At 42.9% G+C, this 22,632-nt stretch overlaps 3 protein-coding genes across 6 annotated transcripts; 1 reads left to right on the plus strand and 2 right to left on the minus strand.

Moving 5' to 3' along the window:
• Nucleotides 1-1,090: 1,090 nt before the first annotated feature.
• LOC113577725 (rho guanine nucleotide exchange factor 33) lies at nt 1,091-8,990 on the minus strand. 3 transcript variants are annotated; one of them, XM_027010555.2, is made up of 16 exons: nt 8,746-8,990; nt 8,372-8,438; nt 7,889-7,933; nt 6,775-6,939; nt 6,184-6,284; nt 5,687-5,841; nt 5,532-5,597; nt 5,309-5,429; nt 5,028-5,166; nt 4,656-4,757; nt 4,336-4,419; nt 3,263-3,408; nt 2,850-3,062; nt 2,060-2,732; nt 1,664-1,752; nt 1,091-1,268 (listed from the first exon to the last, which is right to left on the minus strand). In XM_027010555.2, the coding sequence occupies exons 3-16, from the start codon at nt 7,928-7,930 to the stop codon at nt 1,163-1,165; spliced, it is 2,202 nt and encodes a 733-aa protein (XP_026866356.2). In that variant the 5' UTR covers nt 7,931-7,933; nt 8,372-8,438; nt 8,746-8,990; the 3' UTR covers nt 1,091-1,162. The 3 variants fall into 3 exon arrangements, with proteins under 3 accessions (XP_026866356.2, XP_026866355.2, XP_026866354.2); XM_027010554.2 differs by lacking the exons at nt 8,372-8,438; nt 8,746-8,990 and adding an exon at nt 8,008-8,065 and having other exon boundaries at nt 2,850-3,059; XM_027010553.2 differs by lacking the exons at nt 8,372-8,438; nt 8,746-8,990 and adding an exon at nt 8,008-8,065.
• A 518-nt stretch (nt 8,991-9,508) lies between these two features.
• On the plus strand, nt 9,509-14,648 carry cdkn3 (cyclin-dependent kinase inhibitor 3). Its single transcript, XM_027010574.2, has 8 exons — nt 9,509-9,554; nt 10,336-10,427; nt 10,512-10,567; nt 10,655-10,699; nt 11,113-11,335; nt 11,956-11,987; nt 12,115-12,218; nt 12,447-14,648. The coding sequence occupies exons 1-8, from the start codon at nt 9,543-9,545 to the stop codon at nt 12,540-12,542; spliced, it is 660 nt and encodes a 219-aa protein (XP_026866375.1). The 5' UTR covers nt 9,509-9,542; the 3' UTR covers nt 12,543-14,648.
• Nucleotides 13,383-21,726, minus strand: cnih1 (cornichon family AMPA receptor auxiliary protein 1). Of its 2 annotated transcripts, XM_027010575.2 has the most exons (6): nt 21,587-21,726; nt 20,022-20,090; nt 19,734-19,781; nt 15,333-15,445; nt 15,049-15,192; nt 13,383-14,746 (listed from the first exon to the last, which is right to left on the minus strand). In XM_027010575.2, exons 1-6 carry the CDS (start codon nt 21,665-21,667, stop codon nt 14,719-14,721), a joined length of 483 nt encoding a protein of 160 aa, XP_026866376.1. In that variant the 5' UTR covers nt 21,668-21,726; the 3' UTR covers nt 13,383-14,718. The 2 variants fall into 2 exon arrangements, with proteins under 2 accessions (XP_026866376.1, XP_026866378.1); XM_027010577.2 differs by lacking the exon at nt 19,734-19,781 and having other exon boundaries at nt 13,387-14,746; nt 21,587-21,722.
• Nucleotides 21,727-22,632: the final 906 nt, after the last annotated feature.

Genomic DNA, 22,632 nt, shown 5'->3' on the forward strand with positions numbered 1-22,632 from the left:
AAAATCCTGCCTTTTCCTTTCGGACATTAACCCTCTTGCATGTTTCTTACATATTGTCCTCCTACCTACTGTCTAGTGCCTTCTACCTTGCACACTAGTGCCCTAGTCCTGATCAAGCTTGTGCACATACTGCAGTCTGTTTTCCCAAACCCTGACTCCACACCCCTCAATCCTCCAACACTAGCACACTCATTGCGGAATTGTAGCCACTTTGAGGAACAGCCTGCCTCTCCCAGCCTCGTGGCGGTCATGGCGTCAAAATCGGAATCATGGGGCTGGTTGTCTGCCAGGGTTTAATCTCAGTCCCTGTTCACCCTCAATTTTCTGTTTTTGCTTTGGCTTGGGTGTGGTCTCTAAACAACCGCATCCGGCTCACACTCACAATAAGAGTTCCGTAACACGAGCAACACCTGCAGGGATCACCTCAGGAACTGTGTCCAAGGCAACCAGCCTCACTGGGCCTTTAAGAGCTCTGTTAATGATGTCACACCTGGTCTGTGTATACACTCGCCTTGGTTTCTCCGGCAGCCAAGGCTGTTGTGCTTCTGTTTATTTTGTGTGTGTGGGGTGGGGGTGGGGGGAGTTGTTGTTTTTTTTTTGGGGGGGGGGGGTCTTGTATCATGTCCTTCATGGGATTAATTAATAAAACAGCCAGTCTTATTTTGTACAGAATATGAGGATCTCATTGTATTTTTCATACACATTCTAACATTCTACTGATCAATTGTGAGGTTCTTTGTCTGAGATAATCAAACATGCGGAAGTTCTGTACAGTCCAAGTGCCACAAATCCCAGCACTGCTAGGGGCATATGAGTCTTTCCAAAATGCCCCACCCTGATATGTGATGTGTCCTAGTTTTGCTGGTGTTGAATTAGGTAGTGCTGTAGTCCTGGGTATTGTCTTGATGGTGTCTTGAACAACACATTCTAAAGTGTTTCTAGACCATTTCTGAAGCTGTGAGAGGACCCTGGATTAAATAAGGCAGGCAAGTTTGTAGAAATATAGTTAAAGAAAGGAACCTTTCTTGGACTTGAACTTTCCTCATTTAAATTGCTGTGTGTGTGTGTGTGTGTGTGTGTGTGTGTGTGTGTGTGTGTGTGTGTGTGTGTGTGTGTGTGTGTGTGTGTGTGTGTGTGTGTGTGTGTGTGTGATGCACGGGAGTCAGACAGTGCTGCAGGGACCCTCGCTATCCTCACTCTCGTTCCAGATACCCTCTTCTGTCTGAGCCCCAACAGGATTGCCACTGCACACACTTCTATACACTGACCTGAAACACATGCACAGAAACATTAGTGCACACACTAAGTAAACAGAGCTCGTTTTGGGCTTGAGGAATTTTTTTATAGCTATTTCCTGGGCTGTATTCAATTAAAAACATGATTTTATTCATTGGAAGAACTCTCAAAACACTACAAATATTGAATGAATTATCCAAACTTTTCTTGGCAAGTATGAGCTAGCGAAAGATAATTTTGCAAGCATTCCAGCAACATTTATGTGCCTAAGGTAACCTCAGGGAGCAACAGCTAAAACAATTTCTGCTGTCAAAAGGTCTGCTTACATGCACATAACACACACAACACGCACAGTGTTCGTGGCAAACGTCCACACCCACTGACTGTCCATTCACCAAATCATTAACCATTCCCCTGCCTCACTTACCGGGATGGCTTTGTTTGTCGCTGTGGATTTATGATCTGATTGGTTGTACTGAAAGTCACTGTGCTCTCTTTCCCAGGCGTGGTGTCCCCCTGCCACAAAGCCACACATGCGCACAGTTAGATACACCACTCTAAATTAGTCAAAAAATTTTATTTTGTGCCAAGTGGTGGAATGTGTTTCATATAATGATCTTTCAAATGGAAGTTATTATTATCAGCTTGCTCAATCTCGTCTTAAAGTAGCACTGGGCAATGTATTCCTTCAAAATGATATCCAGTTACTACTCCTACTTTACATTAAAAGTAACATTAAAGAGGTGATGTGAGCATTTATCCACATGAAGAGTGTTGAGCAATGTAACGTATGAACAAGGGGGGAGAGAGAGCTGCCTAAGACCTGTTTGTTGGGGGCATCCCAGATAGGGCGGAAGGCCCCAGTAGGCATCCTGCGGGGTGCCTTCGTGCTGCGGCGCATTGTCCCTGACGCCGCCCCACCCACCTCAGGAGGGAGGGGGGCTGTTCGGGGGATCTGCCACCTGGTACACACGCTGCCCTCCCTCTGAGACGTGGACATGATGGAGGGTGTGTATGATGGCTTCAGTAGGACCGGGATCTCGCTGTCTTCCTCATCGTCATCCTCATCGTCGTCATCCTCGCGGCTCTCACCACCGCCTCTCCCCCCACGCAGTTCCAGTGTGTTGTCGGGGCTGCACGTTGTCACGGACGAGTAGTCAAAGACGGAGGCGTCGCCCAGGTCAGCGTCTGTGTCTCCTTCGTCAATCCTCTGCGGCAGAGAGTAAAGATCTGAGCGGCACACGCGCCCGTCCGGCCCAGGGGACCCACACAGCCGCTCCGCCAGCCCGGACAGGGAGTTCTGGTTCTGGGCTGCAGCACCCCGGACATCCACTGCCACCGCTGAAGATCCAGTGTTCAGAAGTAGCTGCTGTTGTCGGTGGGTAGTGGGCATGCAGAGGGGGATGGGGTGGCACTCTGCACCTTGGCAATCCCACACACAGTCCTCTGACCAACCACCAGGGGTCTGCAGCTCACACAGGCGTTCACGAGAATTACTGAATATAGAGAGACATGATAAATAATTAGCACTGGTTTACTGAGAATAGAGGACATGTTGGATGTTTCATAATTAAATTCTTCCAACGCCCAGAAGTAAACCAGTAATGTAGTACCGTAAAATGCCATTAGTGGGCAGTACTGGTTTTGGTACAGCAAGTTGGCAGGGCCCTCTCTCGTGCCCATTGCTGGGCACACTGATAGGTGCGTAGCATTCTGCAGCGCCTGCCCTGGAGTTGGCATGGTAGTCAGTGCCCGCTCTGGGGTTGGCACGGTACTTGGTGAAGGCGGAGCGGCCACAGTTGGAACTCACGACCTCGCACCTGCTGCTGAGCACGCAAACAGACAAACTACAGTCAGCCATCTGCACTGGACAGAAGAAGGTCTAGCATACAGGTTAACAGATTCACGCCTATGGTCAGACTTCAGGCAGCAAATCTAAAATTGGCTTCCGTGTGAGGTGTGATTAGACATCAAGTCAGTGTATAGTCATTTTTGGTATTATGTGAGTAGTATGTCATAGGCTGACCTGATCACTGGATCTGCCTTCTCACCCCACTGCCCTGACCTCTTGAGGGTCATGTGACAGCACATGCAGAGGTTACGCAGCACATGCTCACTCTCCTGTAGAGAACGATAGTCTGAGTGTCCACTGCCGGAACAGCTTAGCAGGAGCTAAGAGAGAACCAGAGCAAGAGAATTACTGTGAACCTTCAAATGGTGAGGAGCATGTCATAGAATGCAGTTTAGCGTATAGTTTGTGGGGGGTTTCTTATAATTTGTAAATGTTTTACAAATAATACTGAACTATCACATTTAAGTATTCAGACATTTTGTTAAGACATTTCCAATTGATCTGTGGTCTCACCTCCTTCTGTGAATGGTCCTTAAAATACATTTATTTATTAGCTTTATTGAAGTCCACTGCAAACTGAGTAATCATGGACAAGGGGCCTTGGTCAGACAGGAAACCAAGAACCCAATGGTCACTATGAGTAACATCCAGAGTTCACTGAACATCTGAACAAATCTCAAACCATAAGAAGCCAGATCCTCTAGTAAAACGAAGACTGAACTACTTGACCACAGTTCCCAGTGACATATATGGAAGAATCCAAACACTGAGCATTACATTAACGCCATTCCTATTGACAAGCATAAGCTGTGGGGATGGTTTTCCTGGGCCAGGGAAACTGCAGGACAGAGGGAATGATGGACGTAGAAAAATATAGAGAATTCCTGGCAGAAAACCTTTTCCATAGTTCCTAAGATCTCAGACAGAAGGGAAGGTTTACACTTCAACAAAAATAATGACCCTGAAACATACTGCCATACTGTGGCTTTAGAAAAACAACTGAGGTCCTGGAGTGTCCCAGCCAATATCAAGACCTGAAAAAGACCTGAGGTTTGAAGCCTTAAGGCTGTCATTGCTGCCAAAGGTGTTTTAACAAAGTACTGAGTAGAAGGTCTGAATACTTATGTAAATTGAATATTTCAGTTCTTTATTAATACATTTAATAAACTATTAAAACTAGTGTGTCTAATCCATTATAAAATGAGTATGAAACATAACCAAACAAACCGTGAAATTGTCATTCTTACCTGTACAGTGTTCAGGTAGGTGTGTATGCGTGATATTGGTGCTAATAGCAGTGTGAGAAGTTTAAAGTGCTCCTTCTGTTCCTCCTGGTGAATGTCCACCACAACACCACACAGACATGTCTGTCATTATTACAATGTTTGATCATAGGCTTGAAGTGTGTTTACCTTCATCTTTATCAAACAGGATTAAAATTTGTTGCAAACTCGACTTTTTTACTTCCCAAAACAAACAAAGAGTCCTTATGTTGTGCCTTCACCCTTCTGTGTGTTTAAAAGTTAATTCCTGATCTTCAGCCTTTTGTGTATAGAAGGATCCTTGCCTGTGTATTCTGTAATTTGTCTGGCTGTTCTTGGCTAAACTCCATTGACAGGACTGTTGCCAGGGAGGCCATGTAGCCGAGATATGCATCACAGAAAGCTGACTGCAAAGAAACACAGTCACAAATGTATAAAATAAACTCAGTACAGTGGTATAAGAACTGTATAAGATGGGTGCCTAGAGAAGAGAGCGAATAGAGGTAACTGAAATATCTATGTTTACTGCATTGTACCATGTAAATAAATGAATTGCAATAATTTATGCATGAATCCCAAATATATGAAACATCCAGCAACAGAACTTGACTGGTTTGATAAGCAATATGTGTCTAATTTATCAGGTACATCTGCATAACAAATGGTATTAAATGTACATTGTCGTTTCCAGTCAGTTTGAGGAAAGCGTCTCCCACAGCCCAGCTCTGCTTGTCTACAGTCAGCCGCTCCTCCATAGAGTTCCTGAACAGAAGGTGGCGCTGCAACATCTGATCCACATGCCTCGCAAATGCCTTACTGACCAACACAGACACACAGTAAGAGAGACACACAGAACTGAGTGTTGCTGTGTAAATACTATGATGCTGTTAAATGCAGTGATGATGCTAATGGAACTGATCACACTGGTGAATATGACTGTGAGCGTGCTGTGCCTTACTGTAGCTTGGCATGGTTGTCTGTTTTAAAGGGGGTTTTGTACTTGTCGTAAAGCTGGCCAAGGTTGGACACATACTCCCACTCGGACCGCAGCAGAGACAGAGCCACCCGCTGCCTTCTGCCTGAAAACACAATCGGCCAGCGTGGATTTCATGCACACGACAGCTTTTCAAAGCCCCACTGTTTACAATGATAGAAACTAATAAGACAAGTGCAAGCTTTACCTTGCAGTGAGCAGCTCTGGGGTTCGTCCCGCCTGCCACTCACCTGAGAGGAGACAGTGTCTCCATCTAAAAAGTCAGCAGCCTCAGTGAGTTTCAAACTCGTGGGTCTTAATGGCTTAGCTTATGCCATGCTTGTGTGCTCTGCTAAAGCTCACCTGAGCTATTCCCCGCCCACAGGCCCTGCAGGTAGCAGTGCAGCAGAAGGTCCCCGCCCACAGAGCAAAGAGGAGGAGCCGCTACACCTCTATTAGCATCGCTAATACCATTAACACTGTTGCCAGCATCCTTAACCCCACTGCAACCAGCAGAACTGCACACACACACATGAGCTTTTTATTATTATAGCAAAGTAATTTAACAGGGTTTATTATAATCACTGTGGATTCATGCCAATTTACAACATCAGTGTAAGTTTAAGTCTCTTTATAGATTTTCTATGAACAGTCCTTCTGGTCTTTCTTCTACATTCAATTAAGAAAGATGACGTCCTCGAATTCTGCATGCATTACAAAAACAAGGTGATTTTATTTTGTAAAAAAATGTAAGATGCATTAGAAGTTAAAGGTCCTCAAAGCAAAATTGATCATGTAAAAAAAAATGGTCAGAGCTTTATGATAAAGGCTGAGTGGTATTAGCTGATAGATGAGCAGACCTGTCACTTGGTGCTGCCCCGGTGCTGCTGTAAGCCTGATCCGCTTTGATCTGGTCACTGCACATCTGACGTATCTGCCAGCGCACCTCTTCCAGTTCTTCCTATTTGTATGCACACACACACACACACACACAAATGAACGATACATCCCTCAAGGATAGAGCTTGATATGCTTGTGTGAGGGGAAGAAAAAGTGCATTGTGGGCTGTGACTGAATATGAAACTTCAAGTGCATCAATTTTGGTGTATTAGAACTAATTACAAACATTGAGAATAAAACTCATGACATGCTCTTTTTTTTGACAAAGTGAAATTCTCAGGCTATTTTCAAATGTGAAACTCTCTAAAAACCACAGCTTTATATATTTGTATGTGTTTTTTATTGTCTATGATCCATTACTGTGTAAAACGTTCCTGCAGTCACATTCGTGTATTCAGTGTATTTTTTACAAATAATCCAGAATAGTAAATAAATAATTGAATCAAATCCTTTAAATAATTTCCTAAAGAATTGTAAATCACATTGAATCCTTGTGAGGTCTGAAAATTATGCATCTCCATGCATTTGTGTGTGTGTGTGTGTGTGCTGACCCTGAGAGAGAGCACCAGCGTCTCTAGGTGTAGAGCGCGCTTGCTGCAGCCGTGACGAGTCTCCTCGAGCTGAGACTGCAGCTCCGTGTCACCCAGCTGAATCTGATTCAGTTCTAGCAGAGCGCGGGAGAACCCGGCTCTGAGCTCCAGCACCATCGCCTGCAGCTACACAAAGAAAGGTAACCGGAAGCACACACAGACAGACACACACACACACACATACATACATAAAGATACATACAGAAGGCATACACTTAGGACACCTAAATATATACATGCAGATTCGTTCTGTAACGTCGATGAGAAATGTCACATCTTTGCACAACTCTGTGAAGCAGAAGACAAAGGCACCCCCTACTGCTGGGGCGAGAGCTTTACTGCCTGAATCAGCATGAAGAGACAGTGGAGACTCAACTAAGCTCAGCTGCTTTCTCCCATTGCCTCAGCACTGTTCAGCTGGCTTGTTTCACAGCAGCTCTGTGTGTGTGTGTGTGTGTGTGTGTGTGTGTGTGTGTGTGTGTGTGTGTGTGTGTGTGTGTGTGTGTGTGTGTGTGTGTGTTCGTGTATGCGTGCGTGTGTGTGTGTGTGTGTGTGCATGTGTGTGTGTGTGTGTGTGTGTGTGCGCATGTGTGTGTATAGAGAGAGAAAGAAAGATTCACAATTGTTGTAGTGAAGTACACAAGGGTTTTGGACAGAGGTCCTTTATCATCTGTGCAAGCAAAGTGCTTCTAAATCTGTAGGAGGAGGTTTTTTAAAAAGCAGATATATAAATCACAACGTTAATTCCATGAGGTTCTTACATTCTTCATTCCATGAAGTTCTCAACTGGCTTCTCCTACAAACCTTTTTTGCTTGCAAAGCTGATGAAAGAGCTATGTCCAAAACATTATTTCTCTGAAAACCTTGTGTACTTCACTACAATTTTGAATATCTCTACATCTCTTACACTTACACTTGTACACTTCACACACACACACACACACACACACACACACACACACACACACACACACACACACACACATACACATTTATATATATATAGTTGTGTGTGTGTGTGTGTGTGTGTGTGTGTGTGTGTGTGTGTGTATATAAGTGGTATAATTTTTTTTACCTTTGAGATCTCTCTCACAAGCTCTCCCTCGTGAGACTTCATCCTCTGTAAAGACAGATGAGGTTTTATACACACACACACACACACAGTGAATATGAATTTGCAATCAAAGTCCATACCATATCCTAATTGCCCAATTAGTCTCAGACATGTAGAGAAACAAACAGAGATTTTCTGCGACTCTGAGACAGAATTGTCTGACAGGTTGAATTGAACATAAAGTGGACAGAAAGAGAAGGGAGAGTGCAGAGAGATGGTTTTTCATGATTTAAACAGAAGTTTGGTGTCCTCCGCATCACCAAATCACTCTCATGCAGCAGTTAATGATGAGCAATGCCCTTTGGGTTCAAATGGTTTAAAGAATTTCTTGTGAAAGATGTAGCTCTGTGGATGTTTAAGAGGAATCTGTCTCTGTTGTAGTTAGGTCACTTCATTGCAGTCCCAAGCATAGTCTAGAGTGAGCATGTGTGTGTGTTTGCTAACCTGGACCAGGTTGCCCTGCCAGCAATTCCCCTGGTGAAGGAAGTGACAATTGCCAAAGAGCTCCACCCTACAGATTCCAGATCCCCAATGTCCACAGAGAGAGAGAGAGAAAGAGAGAGAGAGAGAGAGAGAGAGAGAGAGAGAGAGAGAGAGAATAAATTAATAAATTAATATACATTTGGATTTTGTCGTCATAAGCAAAATTATATATTTTCTGATCAAAATACTTCTTAGTTTTTCTGCATATGCTTGTACTCAAATACGATACACAAAATTTTACTATATAACACGAGAAAATATCAAGATTAATTAAAATATATTAAAGCAGTTAAGTGGTCTAAAGTGCTGCAAAAGCTTATACAACAGGCACTTACCAACAGAACGGACAGATTTTAAGTTTTCTTTTTCAGTTTAAACGCTGTTGCCACTCTCCTATAAGGCGACATAATGAGCATCATATGATTCCTGATGCAAAAATTGCCTCCACGATACCGAAAGCCCCGGTGTCCGATAAAGCTGGCGGGATGTCGCAGCCCGATCGTCCCTGCTAGGTGATTATTTCACTCTGGGAACGAGGACGAAAACCCGACACCGCGCGCCGCTCCGTCCCGCTGGTACGTCAGCGCTTATGCACGTGCAGTCCGCAGAATAGCGCCGTTACACCGGCAGCTGAATGCGTCGTAAACGCATTTTACGCTCGAGCTCATCTACGCCACGTGGAGCACCTTTGAGCGTTACAAAAACTATTACCGACTATACTTTTTGGACATTTTCTACACTAACCGTTCCAAAATTATTCATATTTCGTTTTTTAGATATGTTAACAGACATCCTTGCTTTTTTAATTAAACGGTGTGCTGCACTGAGGTGTTACTCCTACTGTATTAGCTAGCTCTAGAATACAGCCTGGTTTTAATATAAGAATGATGATTTTTGTTTCTAAATTTGTTGTGCATCCAATTGTGTCTGTCGAAAACTGCACCAAACGTCTGACCTGAGTCCTTCAGATGGCGCTGTTGGCACCATTGAAAACACGAAAACGGCTTGGTTGTTATGTTGTTATGAAGTGGGCGTGTCTCTGTTTAATCTCCGATCTGATTGGTTAATGTCCCCCTAGCTGACCTTTTTAAAAATATCAAAACACAAGCTAGCTGTGGTCGAGTAGAGGAGTATGGTTAAGCTGGTAAGTCCATTAACCCTAGCTAACTATCTGACAGTGGAGTAGGATAAACCCATAATATGTCACCATCATTTTGTTCAGATAGTGACAACCTACTTGTGTTCAGTTTCTCTCTCGTTTTAGTCACGTAGCGTTAATTTAAGTTATCTGGTTAATTAACTATCACTAAATTAGCACGTCAAATGACAACTACGGATAGTTAGCTAGCGGTAGCTAATTACAAGGCAGGTAGATAACTAACCTAGCTAAGATATCTATATAAACCTCAAGATTATTAGCACATAGTAATTATTACCACGTTATTATTAGCATAAAACAGTGTGATTGCTAGCTATCTTATTGCGAAGAAGGTGCAAACTTTCTAATTAGCCAGATAGCTAGTTAACCTAGCTAACGAACGAAATTTGTTAATGACAGTAATGTAACAATGCTAGCTTAGATAATTAACGTTACCGAAGTAAAAGACCGAAGCCACGAAATATCAAATTCTGACCGGGTCGTCAGTTTGTGTGTCGAGTACACGCTAACAGGGATGATCTAGAGACGCTGATCCCTTTTCATTTGGTCACATCGCCGAAGGTTATTTGAACACAGGGATTGTTCGAGATGTTCGGTCTTGTCCCCTTGACAAGTGCCCGATCTTATTTGCATGCTAGCTAGAGTTTTATGCGATATGATGCAGTAATTTATCGACCTTTTATGCGATTGTCGAGCGTTGTCTTGGAAGCTCGCTAAGAATATTAAAATTGCATCTGGACCTTCTTTGATTCACGTTCGTTTTTAGCGTCCTCAGATGATGAGGAGAGTGAGTGAGTTTGATTCATCTGATGAAGAGGAGGCAGGGGAGGCAGAGCACACTCCCCTGCAGATCTCCTGGTGAGTATCACGAGGGCCTGACTACCAGTTTATTACCAGTGTTTTGTTACCTGTATGTTTACAGGTTGTTCTGTATGTTTACAGGTTGTCCTTGTCAGTGGTAGAGTGCACTCAGTTTCTTGGCATATGTTCATTGCCAGGTAAAATCAAGTGTGGGCATCTCACTCTCATTATTATATTAATGACCAGTTAAACATTTTGTCCTTAAAGTTTTTTTATTCTCTCAGGATGCAGATATAAAGACATCAGAAGAAACCTGGAGAAAGATGTGGGTAAGTCAATGTGACACATACATACACTTTATACATATGAATAGATGTTATTGTTTTTCTGGAGTAGTATAGCAGATTTGTTTTTGGAGATAATTGGAAATAATGTGTCTAAAACACACTAAACCGCAGGTGCACAGCATAACATTGGTGGACCAGTAAACCACATCAAAGCTGGGACTGGGGATCAAGTAGAACAATAAGAGTTAGGGGTACAGTTATGGTTAGGTTGAGGGTAAAATAGTTGTGTGTGTCATGCAGTGCAGCATAGGCTGATATTTTTAGATGTCTTAGAACACATCTGCAATATGTACTATGCAATGTACCATTTGAACATGGTGTGTTTGCATGCTAATTTTTGTATCTGAACTGTGTGTGGGGGGGGTGTTTGTATGCGTGTTTGTGCACATGCACAGCTGAGTTGTGTGAGCAGGGAGTGGAGGATGTGTTTGTATTCTGTACGAGAGCAGAATTGGTGAAATACAGAGTGCCGTGTCTACTGGAGTGTTATACGCAGCGGGGACTGAGGGTGCACCACCTACCTTTCCCAGATGGGGGCACCCCTGAGTTGCCTCAATGCTGTCGCATTTTAGAGGAGCTACAGCAGAGTCTGCAAAACCACCACAGGACTGTCATACAGTGAGTCATATGTGCACATGCAAATACACCCCCCCCCCCTTCTTTAACACAAATGATACATTCTATGAAGTTACTTCAGATCAGTATTTCCAACCTCAGTGGCTACACACCCATTAAGATGATTTACCAAGAATGGTGTTAAAGCAAAAAACTGAGCAGGTCATAGATTGATTTAGCCAAATCATCACAAAATGTGCTACTTATCAGACTCTGTATCAACCTACCAAGTGCATCCCATCATGGCTACATTTGGAAAAACACGTTTGGTATGGTAATGCACCATGTCACAAGGCATGTATTGCCAGTGGAAGGTTCCAGAAAGCCGCAGTTTCCGTTGCTTCAGTGGCCCACACCCTTCAAGCAGTTAGGGGATGCCCAGTCCTGTTCTTTCTACGTGCATTCCTGAACAGCAATCGTAGACACTCTGCTCACAGAACACACTGCTAGAGATGCACCTCATAACCTGGCAGCTGCTATATTTTACATTAATTCCGTGTTAACTAATTAGTTGGCCTTTATTTCAACAATAATGTGCTATGTGATATTGTACAATTAGTCCATGTTCCCTTTACTTAAGAGAATGAGCAAGGAGTCGATGGTAGATTTTGTTTTTCTTTCAGCTGTTATGGGGGTCTGGGTCGCTCTGGGCTCAGTGAGTATTGGCATTTCAGTCTCACCAAAGATTTGTTAAATTACTATAGGTTTTTCTGAAACGCTGACAGTCCTGTTAGCAGTTTAAACTTGCTGTGTAAGAGCTCTGGCTTGTTCCACTGTCCCAGTTGCTGCGTGCTTGCTACTACATCTCTCCATTTCCATGACACCCAGTAAAGCCATTGACATTATTAGAGATGTAAGAGGGGGCGGAGCCATCCAGACTGTCAAGGTGAGTCACCCCCTCTGAGCTTTGTCTATCCTTTTAAACTATGTAGGAGTTTATAGCTGATCCCAGTGAGATGTTTGCAATCAAATTTTCCATTAAGATAAGATACCTGTATGGTATGTATACATTACATTTATAAATGTGCCAACGCTTTAGTATACAAATTTAACCAACACACACTTTACACCAGCCATCATTTCCCATCTGTGTATCTCCTTCATTTCTTCATAGCAATACAACTTTCTTCATGAGTTTCGAGAGAAGTTTGCAGCTTATCAGGAAACCAAAGTGGAGCCAGCCATTTCAGAGAGATCTGTGTCCAGATGAAAACATCTGATTTGCTGTGGCCACTCTGCCTTATGCAGCGTTAATCGTTTTTACCGACTAGAAGAGAATATAAATCACAACTTTGTCTTTCCCTGTGATTATGTAATTTAAACATTAATGGCTTTTTTCTCTAATGACACTCAACACAGATTTCTCATATCTGATTTAAAAATCTTGTTTTACATTAGTCTTAAACCAGAATCTACATATAAATCAGTATGTGCTCCGAGTTATGAATTGTTTCACTTTTCAGAAATATATCTTCCAATGGCTCAATTGTGCTTTCAAATGATCAAAAGTGCTGACCAACCCAGCAGCACAGTGGGTACAGTTCAATGGCAGGGCAACTGTTCCAATTGTATTTTCTTCATAATTCTTATTTCAGTTCAGATATTAATGAGTTAATTGAAGATCTTGTTAATGTGATTACTGTTTAAACTTTAAGGAAAGATACCCATTAATAAAGCAATAATTAATTGAGAAGTAATCTGCTGTCTAAAATATAGCCTTTAAGGCAGTCTAAGAACTTAATCTCTGCTTGTGCAGAACTGCACTGGACTTCACTAACCAGACAAAGCTGTGGTTCTTAGTCTGTGTATATTTATAAATTTGACCTTGCCGAGTTTTTTAAAATACAAATGAAGGGAGAATCTTCATTTTGTTTTTTAGATATGGTCTGGTCTAGAGTAATTCACTGATGTTGATTTCATCCCTACAACCCTGAAGGGGACTAAGCAGTTCAGAGGAGGGATGACTTCTTCAGTGTCCTCTATAAACCCAACACTACTTGAGATTAGTCTATGCTATTGTGTGAGAAGTAATCACAACACTGTCCAAATGCATGTTTAAAGAAGGTGGAACAGTTTTATTATCGTTTTCTTTCTGTGGTATGTGTTTCACTTCTAACTAAAGACACACAACTCAGAACAACGCCAACAGTGCAAACTGCATCCTCCAGAACTTCTCACACCACCATCTTTATGATAAACTGAGAACTCTTTCATGTATCAGAACTACACAGCCTTTCCTCATTGCTGAAGTATAAGGTTGAGTTACACTTTGAGTAGATCAATTCTGTGAGAAGATGTTTAATTTAAAATTACTAGTATTTCAGCCTTTTTGGATACATATTCATTAAACACATGTTTACACAGAGAGGCTGACTGGAGTGTCACCACTCTGGATCACTGAACAGCAGTTGGCCTGGCTTGTCTTAGGGTTACAGTCCAAATGGACCTCTACAGAAAAGAAAGAAAGCCCCACCTGACACCACTGTTGTGATGCTATACATTTGTTATGTTCTTTATCTGATACTGGCCTGTGATTCATACATGAGGCTGCAATGTTGCAACTGCAAAGATAAAACCCTTCAACCTGCTGGCTCTCTGCCTGGAGGGTTCACTGCCACCACACCCATTCACCAACAGCATTGGTGCAACGGCACCTGCCAAAGAACTGCATCTGTATCTGAAGTGAAGCACTCCTGTGAAATCTAGTAGGACAATACAAAAAGGATAACGATGGTGTAATGACCAACAAATCTGAATCAAGGTTTGGATAATTTAAGAGGATAGAGCATTTCAGTTTGGTAGAATTGCACTTTGAGAGGCCTAAGGTCATGAGCATGCAAATTTCTACCCATGTCTGCTATCCTGCAAAATGGCAAAAGTGCTGCACTCTTAAGCCTAGTGCAAAATGCCAACTTTAGCACAAAGCATTCTACGATCTGACAGGTGAAACCAACACATCTGGTTTAAAACATAACAACTTGGCACACAAACCATAGTTATTTAAAAATTAACTTCAATGTCTATCTGAAGTTATAAAATCATGAAAAATATTTAGTAAACATCAAAAAGAAGGGAAAAAAAACTTAGCAAAAAATAGCATTTTTAAAAAATGAAAAAAAAAAATGCAATAAGGAGAGGGGAGTTTCTGAGAGAGTGGAACAGTTCATGTAGTGGGGTGTGTGGGAGTGGGGCAGGGCAGGCTGCTGTACTGATGGCTGTTGGTGTCCTGTATCAGCCCTAGGGGGGGAAATAGGGTATAGAGAGCAGGATGTCCGTTTGGGACAGAACCGGAGTGCGCTAGGAGAGATGGCCAAAGTCCGAATTCAGCTAGGCAGATGCGCCTCACATTCCTGCATGCACATCTCTCCAGACCCACGGCGTCCGCTCTAAGAGCTCACCAACGTGTAGATCATCCTAAATGAAGAAACAAACCTCAAAACAGTGCTGCTGACATTGTGGTCTGGATCAAGAAATGGAGGAGTTCATAACCATTGTTTAATGCCCAAACATACATCTGACAAAAGAGACTAAATTCAGTGCTGTAAAAACAACAATGACAAACAGGTAGCGGAAGTCCAGTGCAGAGCAAAAAGGCTGTGTGAACACTTGTGACAGGGCATTCCAAGTCATTTAGATGTTTTTAGAGGTAAAAATAACAACACTAGTTGTGCAATGCAGTCTTGGGTGGTCTCATGTGGAGGTGCAGGTGTACATACCCATAAAGATAGTAGAAGAATGAGAGGAGGTAGAAGGCAAGTTTACACCAGCCTTCTTTCTGACAGTATGCCAGAATATCAGCATTCATTATGGTGGTGGGGTCATAGAGACCAGGACCACTCATCACAGGGCGAGACATGTACCTGTACACACAAAATCAGGACAAGAACAGTTTTTGACCTGTTAAACATGTTTCACCACAAGTCCCATCACACTGTTCTTTGGCAAATGAATTTGAAGGGTGCTGGACTTTGACTAGCCGAACGCAGCAGGTCCCACTTACCTCCAGACATGATAGGCCAGCAGGGGCATGTTGAGTCCAAGTGTGAGCCACTCGGCGGCACACAGGAACATCACACAGAAGAACACGTGGATGAGGTACTCTGGCAGCACCAGCTGAAACAGGTCACGTGTCCAGATTTCAGTGCTAAAGTTTAGCTGTGTGATCTGTAGCATGACCATTACTGTGCCCTGACGCCCATTACAAGACACTGCTTAAGTGGTGCAGAGCTGCATAGCCAATGGCTTTCTACTAGATGCTCCCAGGACCTTGTAACAGACAAAACTGCTTCTTTCCCCTCTTTTATGAGACATCTGACCAGATTTTGCCTTCTGGACTGGATTAAAGCCCCCAAAGCCAAGACACAATCCAGTGCAGAAGACCAAAGTCCAACTGGACAACTTTCTCCAAACGGGAGAAGCAGAGCCGGGGGAGAAGAGGAGTCTGCTGTGTCCCTAACACAACTCAGCCCTGAGACGAACATGCTAAGCCTTTTCAAACCCCCCCCCCAACACTGGCTCCGCCCTGCCATTATAACTTCGCCTCCCAAGCTCACACTAATGATCTTACAGTAAGGCCTCAACGGGTTGAGATTGTAGCTATGGAAATCACACCATCTATATAGTACAACAAGAATGCAGGCCAAGCACTAACATTTCAGTTTTGGAGAGATGACGCTTAAATTTTAAACCAATTGTACAAGACCATGGAGGGCAGACCAGACCATGAGTTTGATATCACTCAGAAAGCATGACAACCACTGGAGTATACAATGAATGCGCTAAAAGTGTTTCTGCTTTCTGAACAACTTTTCAGGGAAAAACAAACAAACAAAAACCACAAAACTGACCATGTTTTAGTATAAAAAACATCGTTAGATGCAAGGATGCTTGGAATCTGCTAAAGAAGTTAGACACATTTACATTTTAGGCATTTGGAAGATGATAATATCCAGAGCAATTTACAAAAGTGCTTTGTCATCTACTCATAGAATGCATCCTAGCCAGTACAGTAGGGTAGAGTCCAAGATACCACTGAACTACACAGTATGCTGCTGCAATTTAGCCTCATCAGCATAGGCTACATGGTGAATAAGCGTCACATTTTCAAGACAAAATGTGACATTATGAAATGTGTATTCGTTACCTTTCCACTCCCTTCCCTAAAACATACAGCTAAAGCAGAAGACAGGAGTGGGGCAGAGGCATGCTGAGGGGCAGGGTGAAGAGTTGACCTTACAACCTGCAGTCCCTGACTGGAATGGCCAGATGGGAGCACTATATGACAGCCATGCAGGATGAGCATGATGTATAAAGTGTGGCGGGGTGCATGTGATTGGTTTGTGTGTGTGTGCGGGAGGATGCATGCACACGTGTGTGTTAGAGAACAGCCAGATCCTGCACTGCCATCACCCAACACTTTAACACATTTAACTGAAATAATGAGAAATGAAAAGAAACAAACAAAAAATAATTGTATAAAAGGCCTTGTGAATGATATAATAATATAATATAAAATAATATAAAATGAACACTGTAATGGAATGAAGCAAAAGTAGTACACGTGATGTGGAATATTAAATCAGGGCTAAAATACTGTGCATGTTCATTTTTCTTAAAAAGGTTCCTTTCTTTCTATCCCTCCCTCTCACTTGCTTGCTTGGCTGTGGGGGAAAATTGCTGAGCTCTGCAGAGGAAGGTCTCCATCTGGTCGTGTCCCCCCCAGTGATCTATACTGGAGACACTGGGCTCTAATCTACTCTTAAGACATGCATACCCCTCCATGACCAAAAATATACTTTCATGCAGAACTGGACCATTATTCTTGGTGATGGTTCTCTCATTTCTTTCTAATTCGTGAGTGACCAAATGGTGCCTGGTCAAAATTAGCTACATAATGTTTTGATTGAATCTCTGGCTACATATGCCAATAAAGTAACTAATCCATTAAGATACATCTCCAGATTAAACTGGCAGGGATCAGGTTCTCCTGTAATCCTACCATGTGGTAGAGCCTATTCCCAAATCAACTACATGACCAACCCCCCCCCACCTCCTTCCCTCCCTCCGGAGCAGACCAGGAACCACACCACACATTCCTTAAACCGAAACCAGCTCTTTATTTTACCCAGGGCTATGCGAGTACTGGTGAAGACTTCTTTTATGATAACGAAAACGTTGGTGACACGAATGCTTTAAATAGTGCTTCACAGTAGAGACGAGCCGTAGGTGCGTTAGTGGGCCACTCTGGAGTATGGTGGGAATGATGGGTGGGGTTCAACCCTGTGGCTGAATGCAAACAGAAAAACAGGGACAGGGTGGGGGATGCTGGCAGAGATCATGCATGCTGTGAGCACTTGCAAGTCTTTTCAGTTAACACCTGTAATCTGTGTAAACCACAACCCAACCTACAAACACAGTCTTAGACACACTTAGTCTCACAAAAGCACAGGTGCGCACGCTCGTACACACAAACACAAAATACTGCTTTAAACACTTTGTTCTATGAATACTTGACTGGCACCGACAAATTGCCATTATTTGAAACGAACAATATGTAATATAGTTACTCTTCTAAATCAATCATATGACCAAGATTTGTGATGAGAGATTAAGGAAACATGCCAAGTTGAAACACAGGCTTCTCCAACAATAGAGCTACAGCCAGTATGTTGTCCTTTGTAATTTCCCTTCTGAAGCAGAAAGTCTGTTTTTGTTTTGGCCTGTAATCCCACCCACAACACATTTCCTAGTACCATTTTGACATCTTGGGTTGCCAGATATGCAACAAACACAGCATCTGTCAAGCAAGCAAACGAACTGGATTAAGAGAATTAAATGTTAGATACTACCCAACCTAAAAAGCTTCAGCATATTTCTAAAATGCTCCATGACTGGGTACATAGTAAAATGCATGTAAATACTGGCAATGCATTTGAAAGATGGAGACAGCTTAGAACCCAGAAAGACTAAGACTGATGCTAAATTGGCCAATTTTCTCCTGAACAGGTAAACATCCATATTCAGCTACGGTTAGCAAGTCTTAACTAACTGATCACAGCTACTAGTAGGAATGGGCATTTTAAGTAATTTCAACATTCAAGTACTTTCATTCATACTCTGTGGTACATGTGCAGCTGGGTTATCAAGGCAGTGAATATTTGAGAGACATAACACAACGATATGATCACAACTAGTGCTGGATAAAGCGGTCATGATAACACACTAGCGTTATGTTAACTAGCTAACTGCCATCAGTCAGTTAGCTGACGGAGGAGTGGATGGGCCACAGATGTTTACCAGCTTGGCAACAAACAGATCTGCTTGTACTCTACTACTGCAACAACACATCATGTCAGTAATCTATATTCTATACTTTGAACTAATTGTTTGACAGGACGGCTGTGACGGTATCACATCATGTAATTCATGGCATCACGTCAGACATGCCCTGCGCTACAACAAAGAGCAGTAGGCTACTACTACTAAACAAATGTGAAATGATTTATCTATGATTTATATGGGGGAGGGTGCATGGGCAGACAACTCTCTCCAATATTTTGAATCTGGATTGCAGTGGCCATTTAAAATGACTGATGTCAATATTGCATATTAGTCCTTAAAATAGAATTAAATGCAACACAAAGTAAGCCCCTTTGAACTCTCCAGTGTTCCAAGCTGGACAGGGTGCAGATCCATTGTTTAGACAAGAGAAAGCCAACAGGAGCACAGGAGTGTCTGCATGTGTGTTCATACATTCTGAACAGTGTGTGTGTGTGAGAGATCTGCCAAGTATTTGGCACTTTTCACAATGCTAGGAGAGTACAGTGGAAAAACTCCACTTGCTGGACACAGCAAGTCTAGTCCTGGACTACAGGACATTCATTGAAGGACAGCAGACATTCACTGAAAACATGCCAGTAAAACATCCCATCCAGATGGCACAGGGTACAAGGCAGGAACCCACCATGGACAAGATGCCTGTTCATCACAGGGCACACGCACACACATTCATTCATGCCATGGCAATTTAGAGACGCCAATCTAGCAAACATGCACCTTTGGAATATGGGAGGAAAAGTGGAATTCCCATTCAGTGCTCAGGAAACAAGGGCAATCTGTGGACACTTCATTAGCAGACCTGCACAGCTGGGCATGGAACCCTTGGAATCACAATCCCTAACTCCAGGCCTCCTTGTCTAGAGCACCAAGGAACACCGCCAAACACAGCAGCCCAGAATTAGTCCGCTTTGGACAGGCCTCCGGCCAGGGTGCTGGTGTCTTCCAGTGCTCCAGGAGGTTTAGAGGGCCACGGTGCTTTCGTTAACTGAAAAGACATTTGCAAGCACTCTCCTCGTGCATACACAGACTGAAGGATTCAGCTGAACTGGTGACTGGTACCAACCTTCAGGGCAAGCCTGACCCTTTTAATCTTTTTCACCCTCTCAACTGTCTTTGTGCCGATTGGATAAAGGAACATAAAGTAAAAACAAACAAAAAATTTAGACAGGAAAACAAGAAAGAAAACTGTGTTAGTGTTGGAAAGCCGGCAGTCACTAAAGATTAGCGATATTTAGTTTAGCAAGAGAATGCAGAGGCTCACCAGAATTTGCAAGGAGAGGAGAAACACGGTTAGAGTGCGTGTCAAACAGCATGCGTGCTACACCTCACAACCACACACACACACACTCACCGGGTTTAACGTGTTGCATTGATCTATAGGGTTCTTGTAGTCAGTCTTCAGTTCATCAAAAGCGATTATCTGCATTCAGAAAACATGTGCATTACAAATTCAGTAGTGTAAGCAACACAGAACAGGTGTCTGGCGCCACTCAGAGGAGGACTGCTGTTCCCAGTGACAGGCCAATGTCTCAAGTGTCATCGCAGTACAAAGACCGTTTGAAGACAGGGGAGCAGGTATTGTTTTGAACTAAAGCACTTAAAAGCACATTAACCCTCATGTCAGCCTCTTTTCAAATATATTATTGAAGATAAAAGCCAGTACTGAAAGATCTGACCCCAACGGTGGCTGTGCTGTTCAAAGGAGGTGTGTCTAGACCTACATTAGTAGCCACCTGATTTAGGTCCAACACCACTGGTCTGTGGAATAGTTTTCTCTTCAACATGAAATGCAAAACCTGGTCCAGACACCGACCTCAGCAAGCAGCAGAGTCTGGATTGAACACCAGTATTACTCTGCCCAACATCCAGCATGCGATTGTAGCTTTCCTGGACTGGATAAGTATTCTTACGCAGGTACACCAACTGCTTGACAATACGAGGGAAACAGCGCAGCTATACATTAAGACCAGAAAGCAGCTGAGGAATTACTAGCCCGCAAGCTAGACACTACGAACCGCACATGTGACTCTCAGATTTATTACGCCATCATATATAAAGGACATGTTAGCAGAGTACGTTCTCATTGTGATCCGACTTTCAGATCCTTTTCTACACGGTCATGTGGTCTAAGCCCTTTCGAACTGTGAAACTGAAATCGATTGCAGGTGCGGCAACATGCAAGCGTAGTCAATATAACCCAAAGAACTGCTCGGCATTCGGACCAGTTGGGTTCTCCGTTTTACACCCGTTGAACAAAACCAGACATTAATTAGCCCATCAAATCATATTCAGTTAGAGAGGGGGGACAAAACCGCAGTATCCGTGTAAGATGATAAGCAAGCTAGGATAGCTCTACACAAACATAAAAGGTTGGCCAGCTAGCTAGTTAGCTTAGCTAGCTATTTACCTTTAAGTAAACAAGTGCCTGCTCTGGATGCCGTATGAACAAAATGTCAAATCTGTCTTTAAACGACTGCCTAAATCGGCTTACGTGTGTTTAAAGAAAGAACGGCCTCTGTGGGTCGCGTCATCATCATGCACAAGCAGTTTTGAGCTGAATGTGCTTTAGCTAGCGTTGCCTACTTTAGGTGACATGCTATCTAGCCAGACGAACTAGGCGGCTCACGACAAGAGAAGAATGTGTAACAATTCAATAAAGCCATACGCAGTCTGATTAGTTAGCCAGCGAGCTCCATGAAGAATAGAACCACTGAATCCAATTACAAGCGAAGACACGGTTCTCGTAAACTGTTAGCTGGGCAGCTAGCTAGTTAGCCAAGACGGTTCATATCAAGGCCGGGAGCGTGCCATTCATTCGCGTGTGCCTGCCAGAGCCGTTTTGTTACGGTGCTTAGCACACACACCACCCGATGTCGTTCAGCATGTATGTCCCTATATTTGAGTAGCGTTACTTACGTGCCAGATGGCGAAGAAGATGAGAGCCGCTGTAAGCAATAGCGCAAGCATATAACAAAAGGCCGCGAATGTGAACGCCATTTTAGCTAGCTAGAGTGGAACTAGCGCGTGAATCGTCACCAGAACAGCCAAGCTTTGAACGTGACGTCAGTTACGTCCAACTATGACACGACATGCATGTATATGCCTGTGGTGTGCATACATAAAACATGTAATCAACCAAATGTGCATTTTGCCACACGTAGGTTACATCTAAATATTTTTGGAAATACTACGTTTATGGTTGGTTGCATGTTTTTGTCTCTCCACTACGTACGTTAGGGTTTTACAAAAACCTTAGGCTGAGTCCCAATTGCGTACTATTTACTAATACTAACTAGGTTTTAGTATATAGTATGTAGTGTAATTAAAGCTGTCAAATCTGAGTATACTCAAAAATCCAAGAAGCATACTTGGAACTGGGCGTTTTTGAGTTTGGTTTGAATTGACACTATCGTCCCGTAATGTAATGCAAAAAAAAACAAAACGGAAAAGTGCCTGGAAACTACTAGTGCCTGGAAACTTGGAAAAAAGAAAAAATGGTGGACGACATAGGTGGTTCAGCGACGACTTGCAGGCGAACGGTCTATAGATATCAGTACAACTTGGATTTCTTTCGTTGAAACAGTAAATACATTAATAAACATATATGGTTGTTATTTTAGTAAGAAATCTGTTTGAACTGCATGTTACTTTAACTTAGCTATCAGCTTCACTTTAGTAGTGTTTGGCCTTCGTAGGTACGCTAGGTGGAGTTAGCCATTTAGCCAGGTAGCAGATGGCAGGTAGAATACGAGTCCTTAATATTTTAGGTTTAATACCAATGTTGATGTAATACATAAACTCAAAGAGAGTTTGATATAGTTCACTAATAAGTCTTCCAGTAGCTAATATTGCTTAATTGACATGCAACGTTAGCTAATTTAGCTAGCATTATATAGTTTCCCTGCTGAGGTGTGAGCTCGAGTTAGCCTGAACATGGTAATTGGTAGCATGATCCGAGAATA

The sequence above is a fragment of the Electrophorus electricus genome, chromosome 11 (assembly GCF_013358815.1).
Source record: "Electrophorus electricus isolate fEleEle1 chromosome 11, fEleEle1.pri, whole genome shotgun sequence".
In the NCBI taxonomy this organism is placed as follows: domain Eukaryota; kingdom Metazoa; phylum Chordata; class Actinopteri; order Gymnotiformes; family Gymnotidae; genus Electrophorus; species Electrophorus electricus.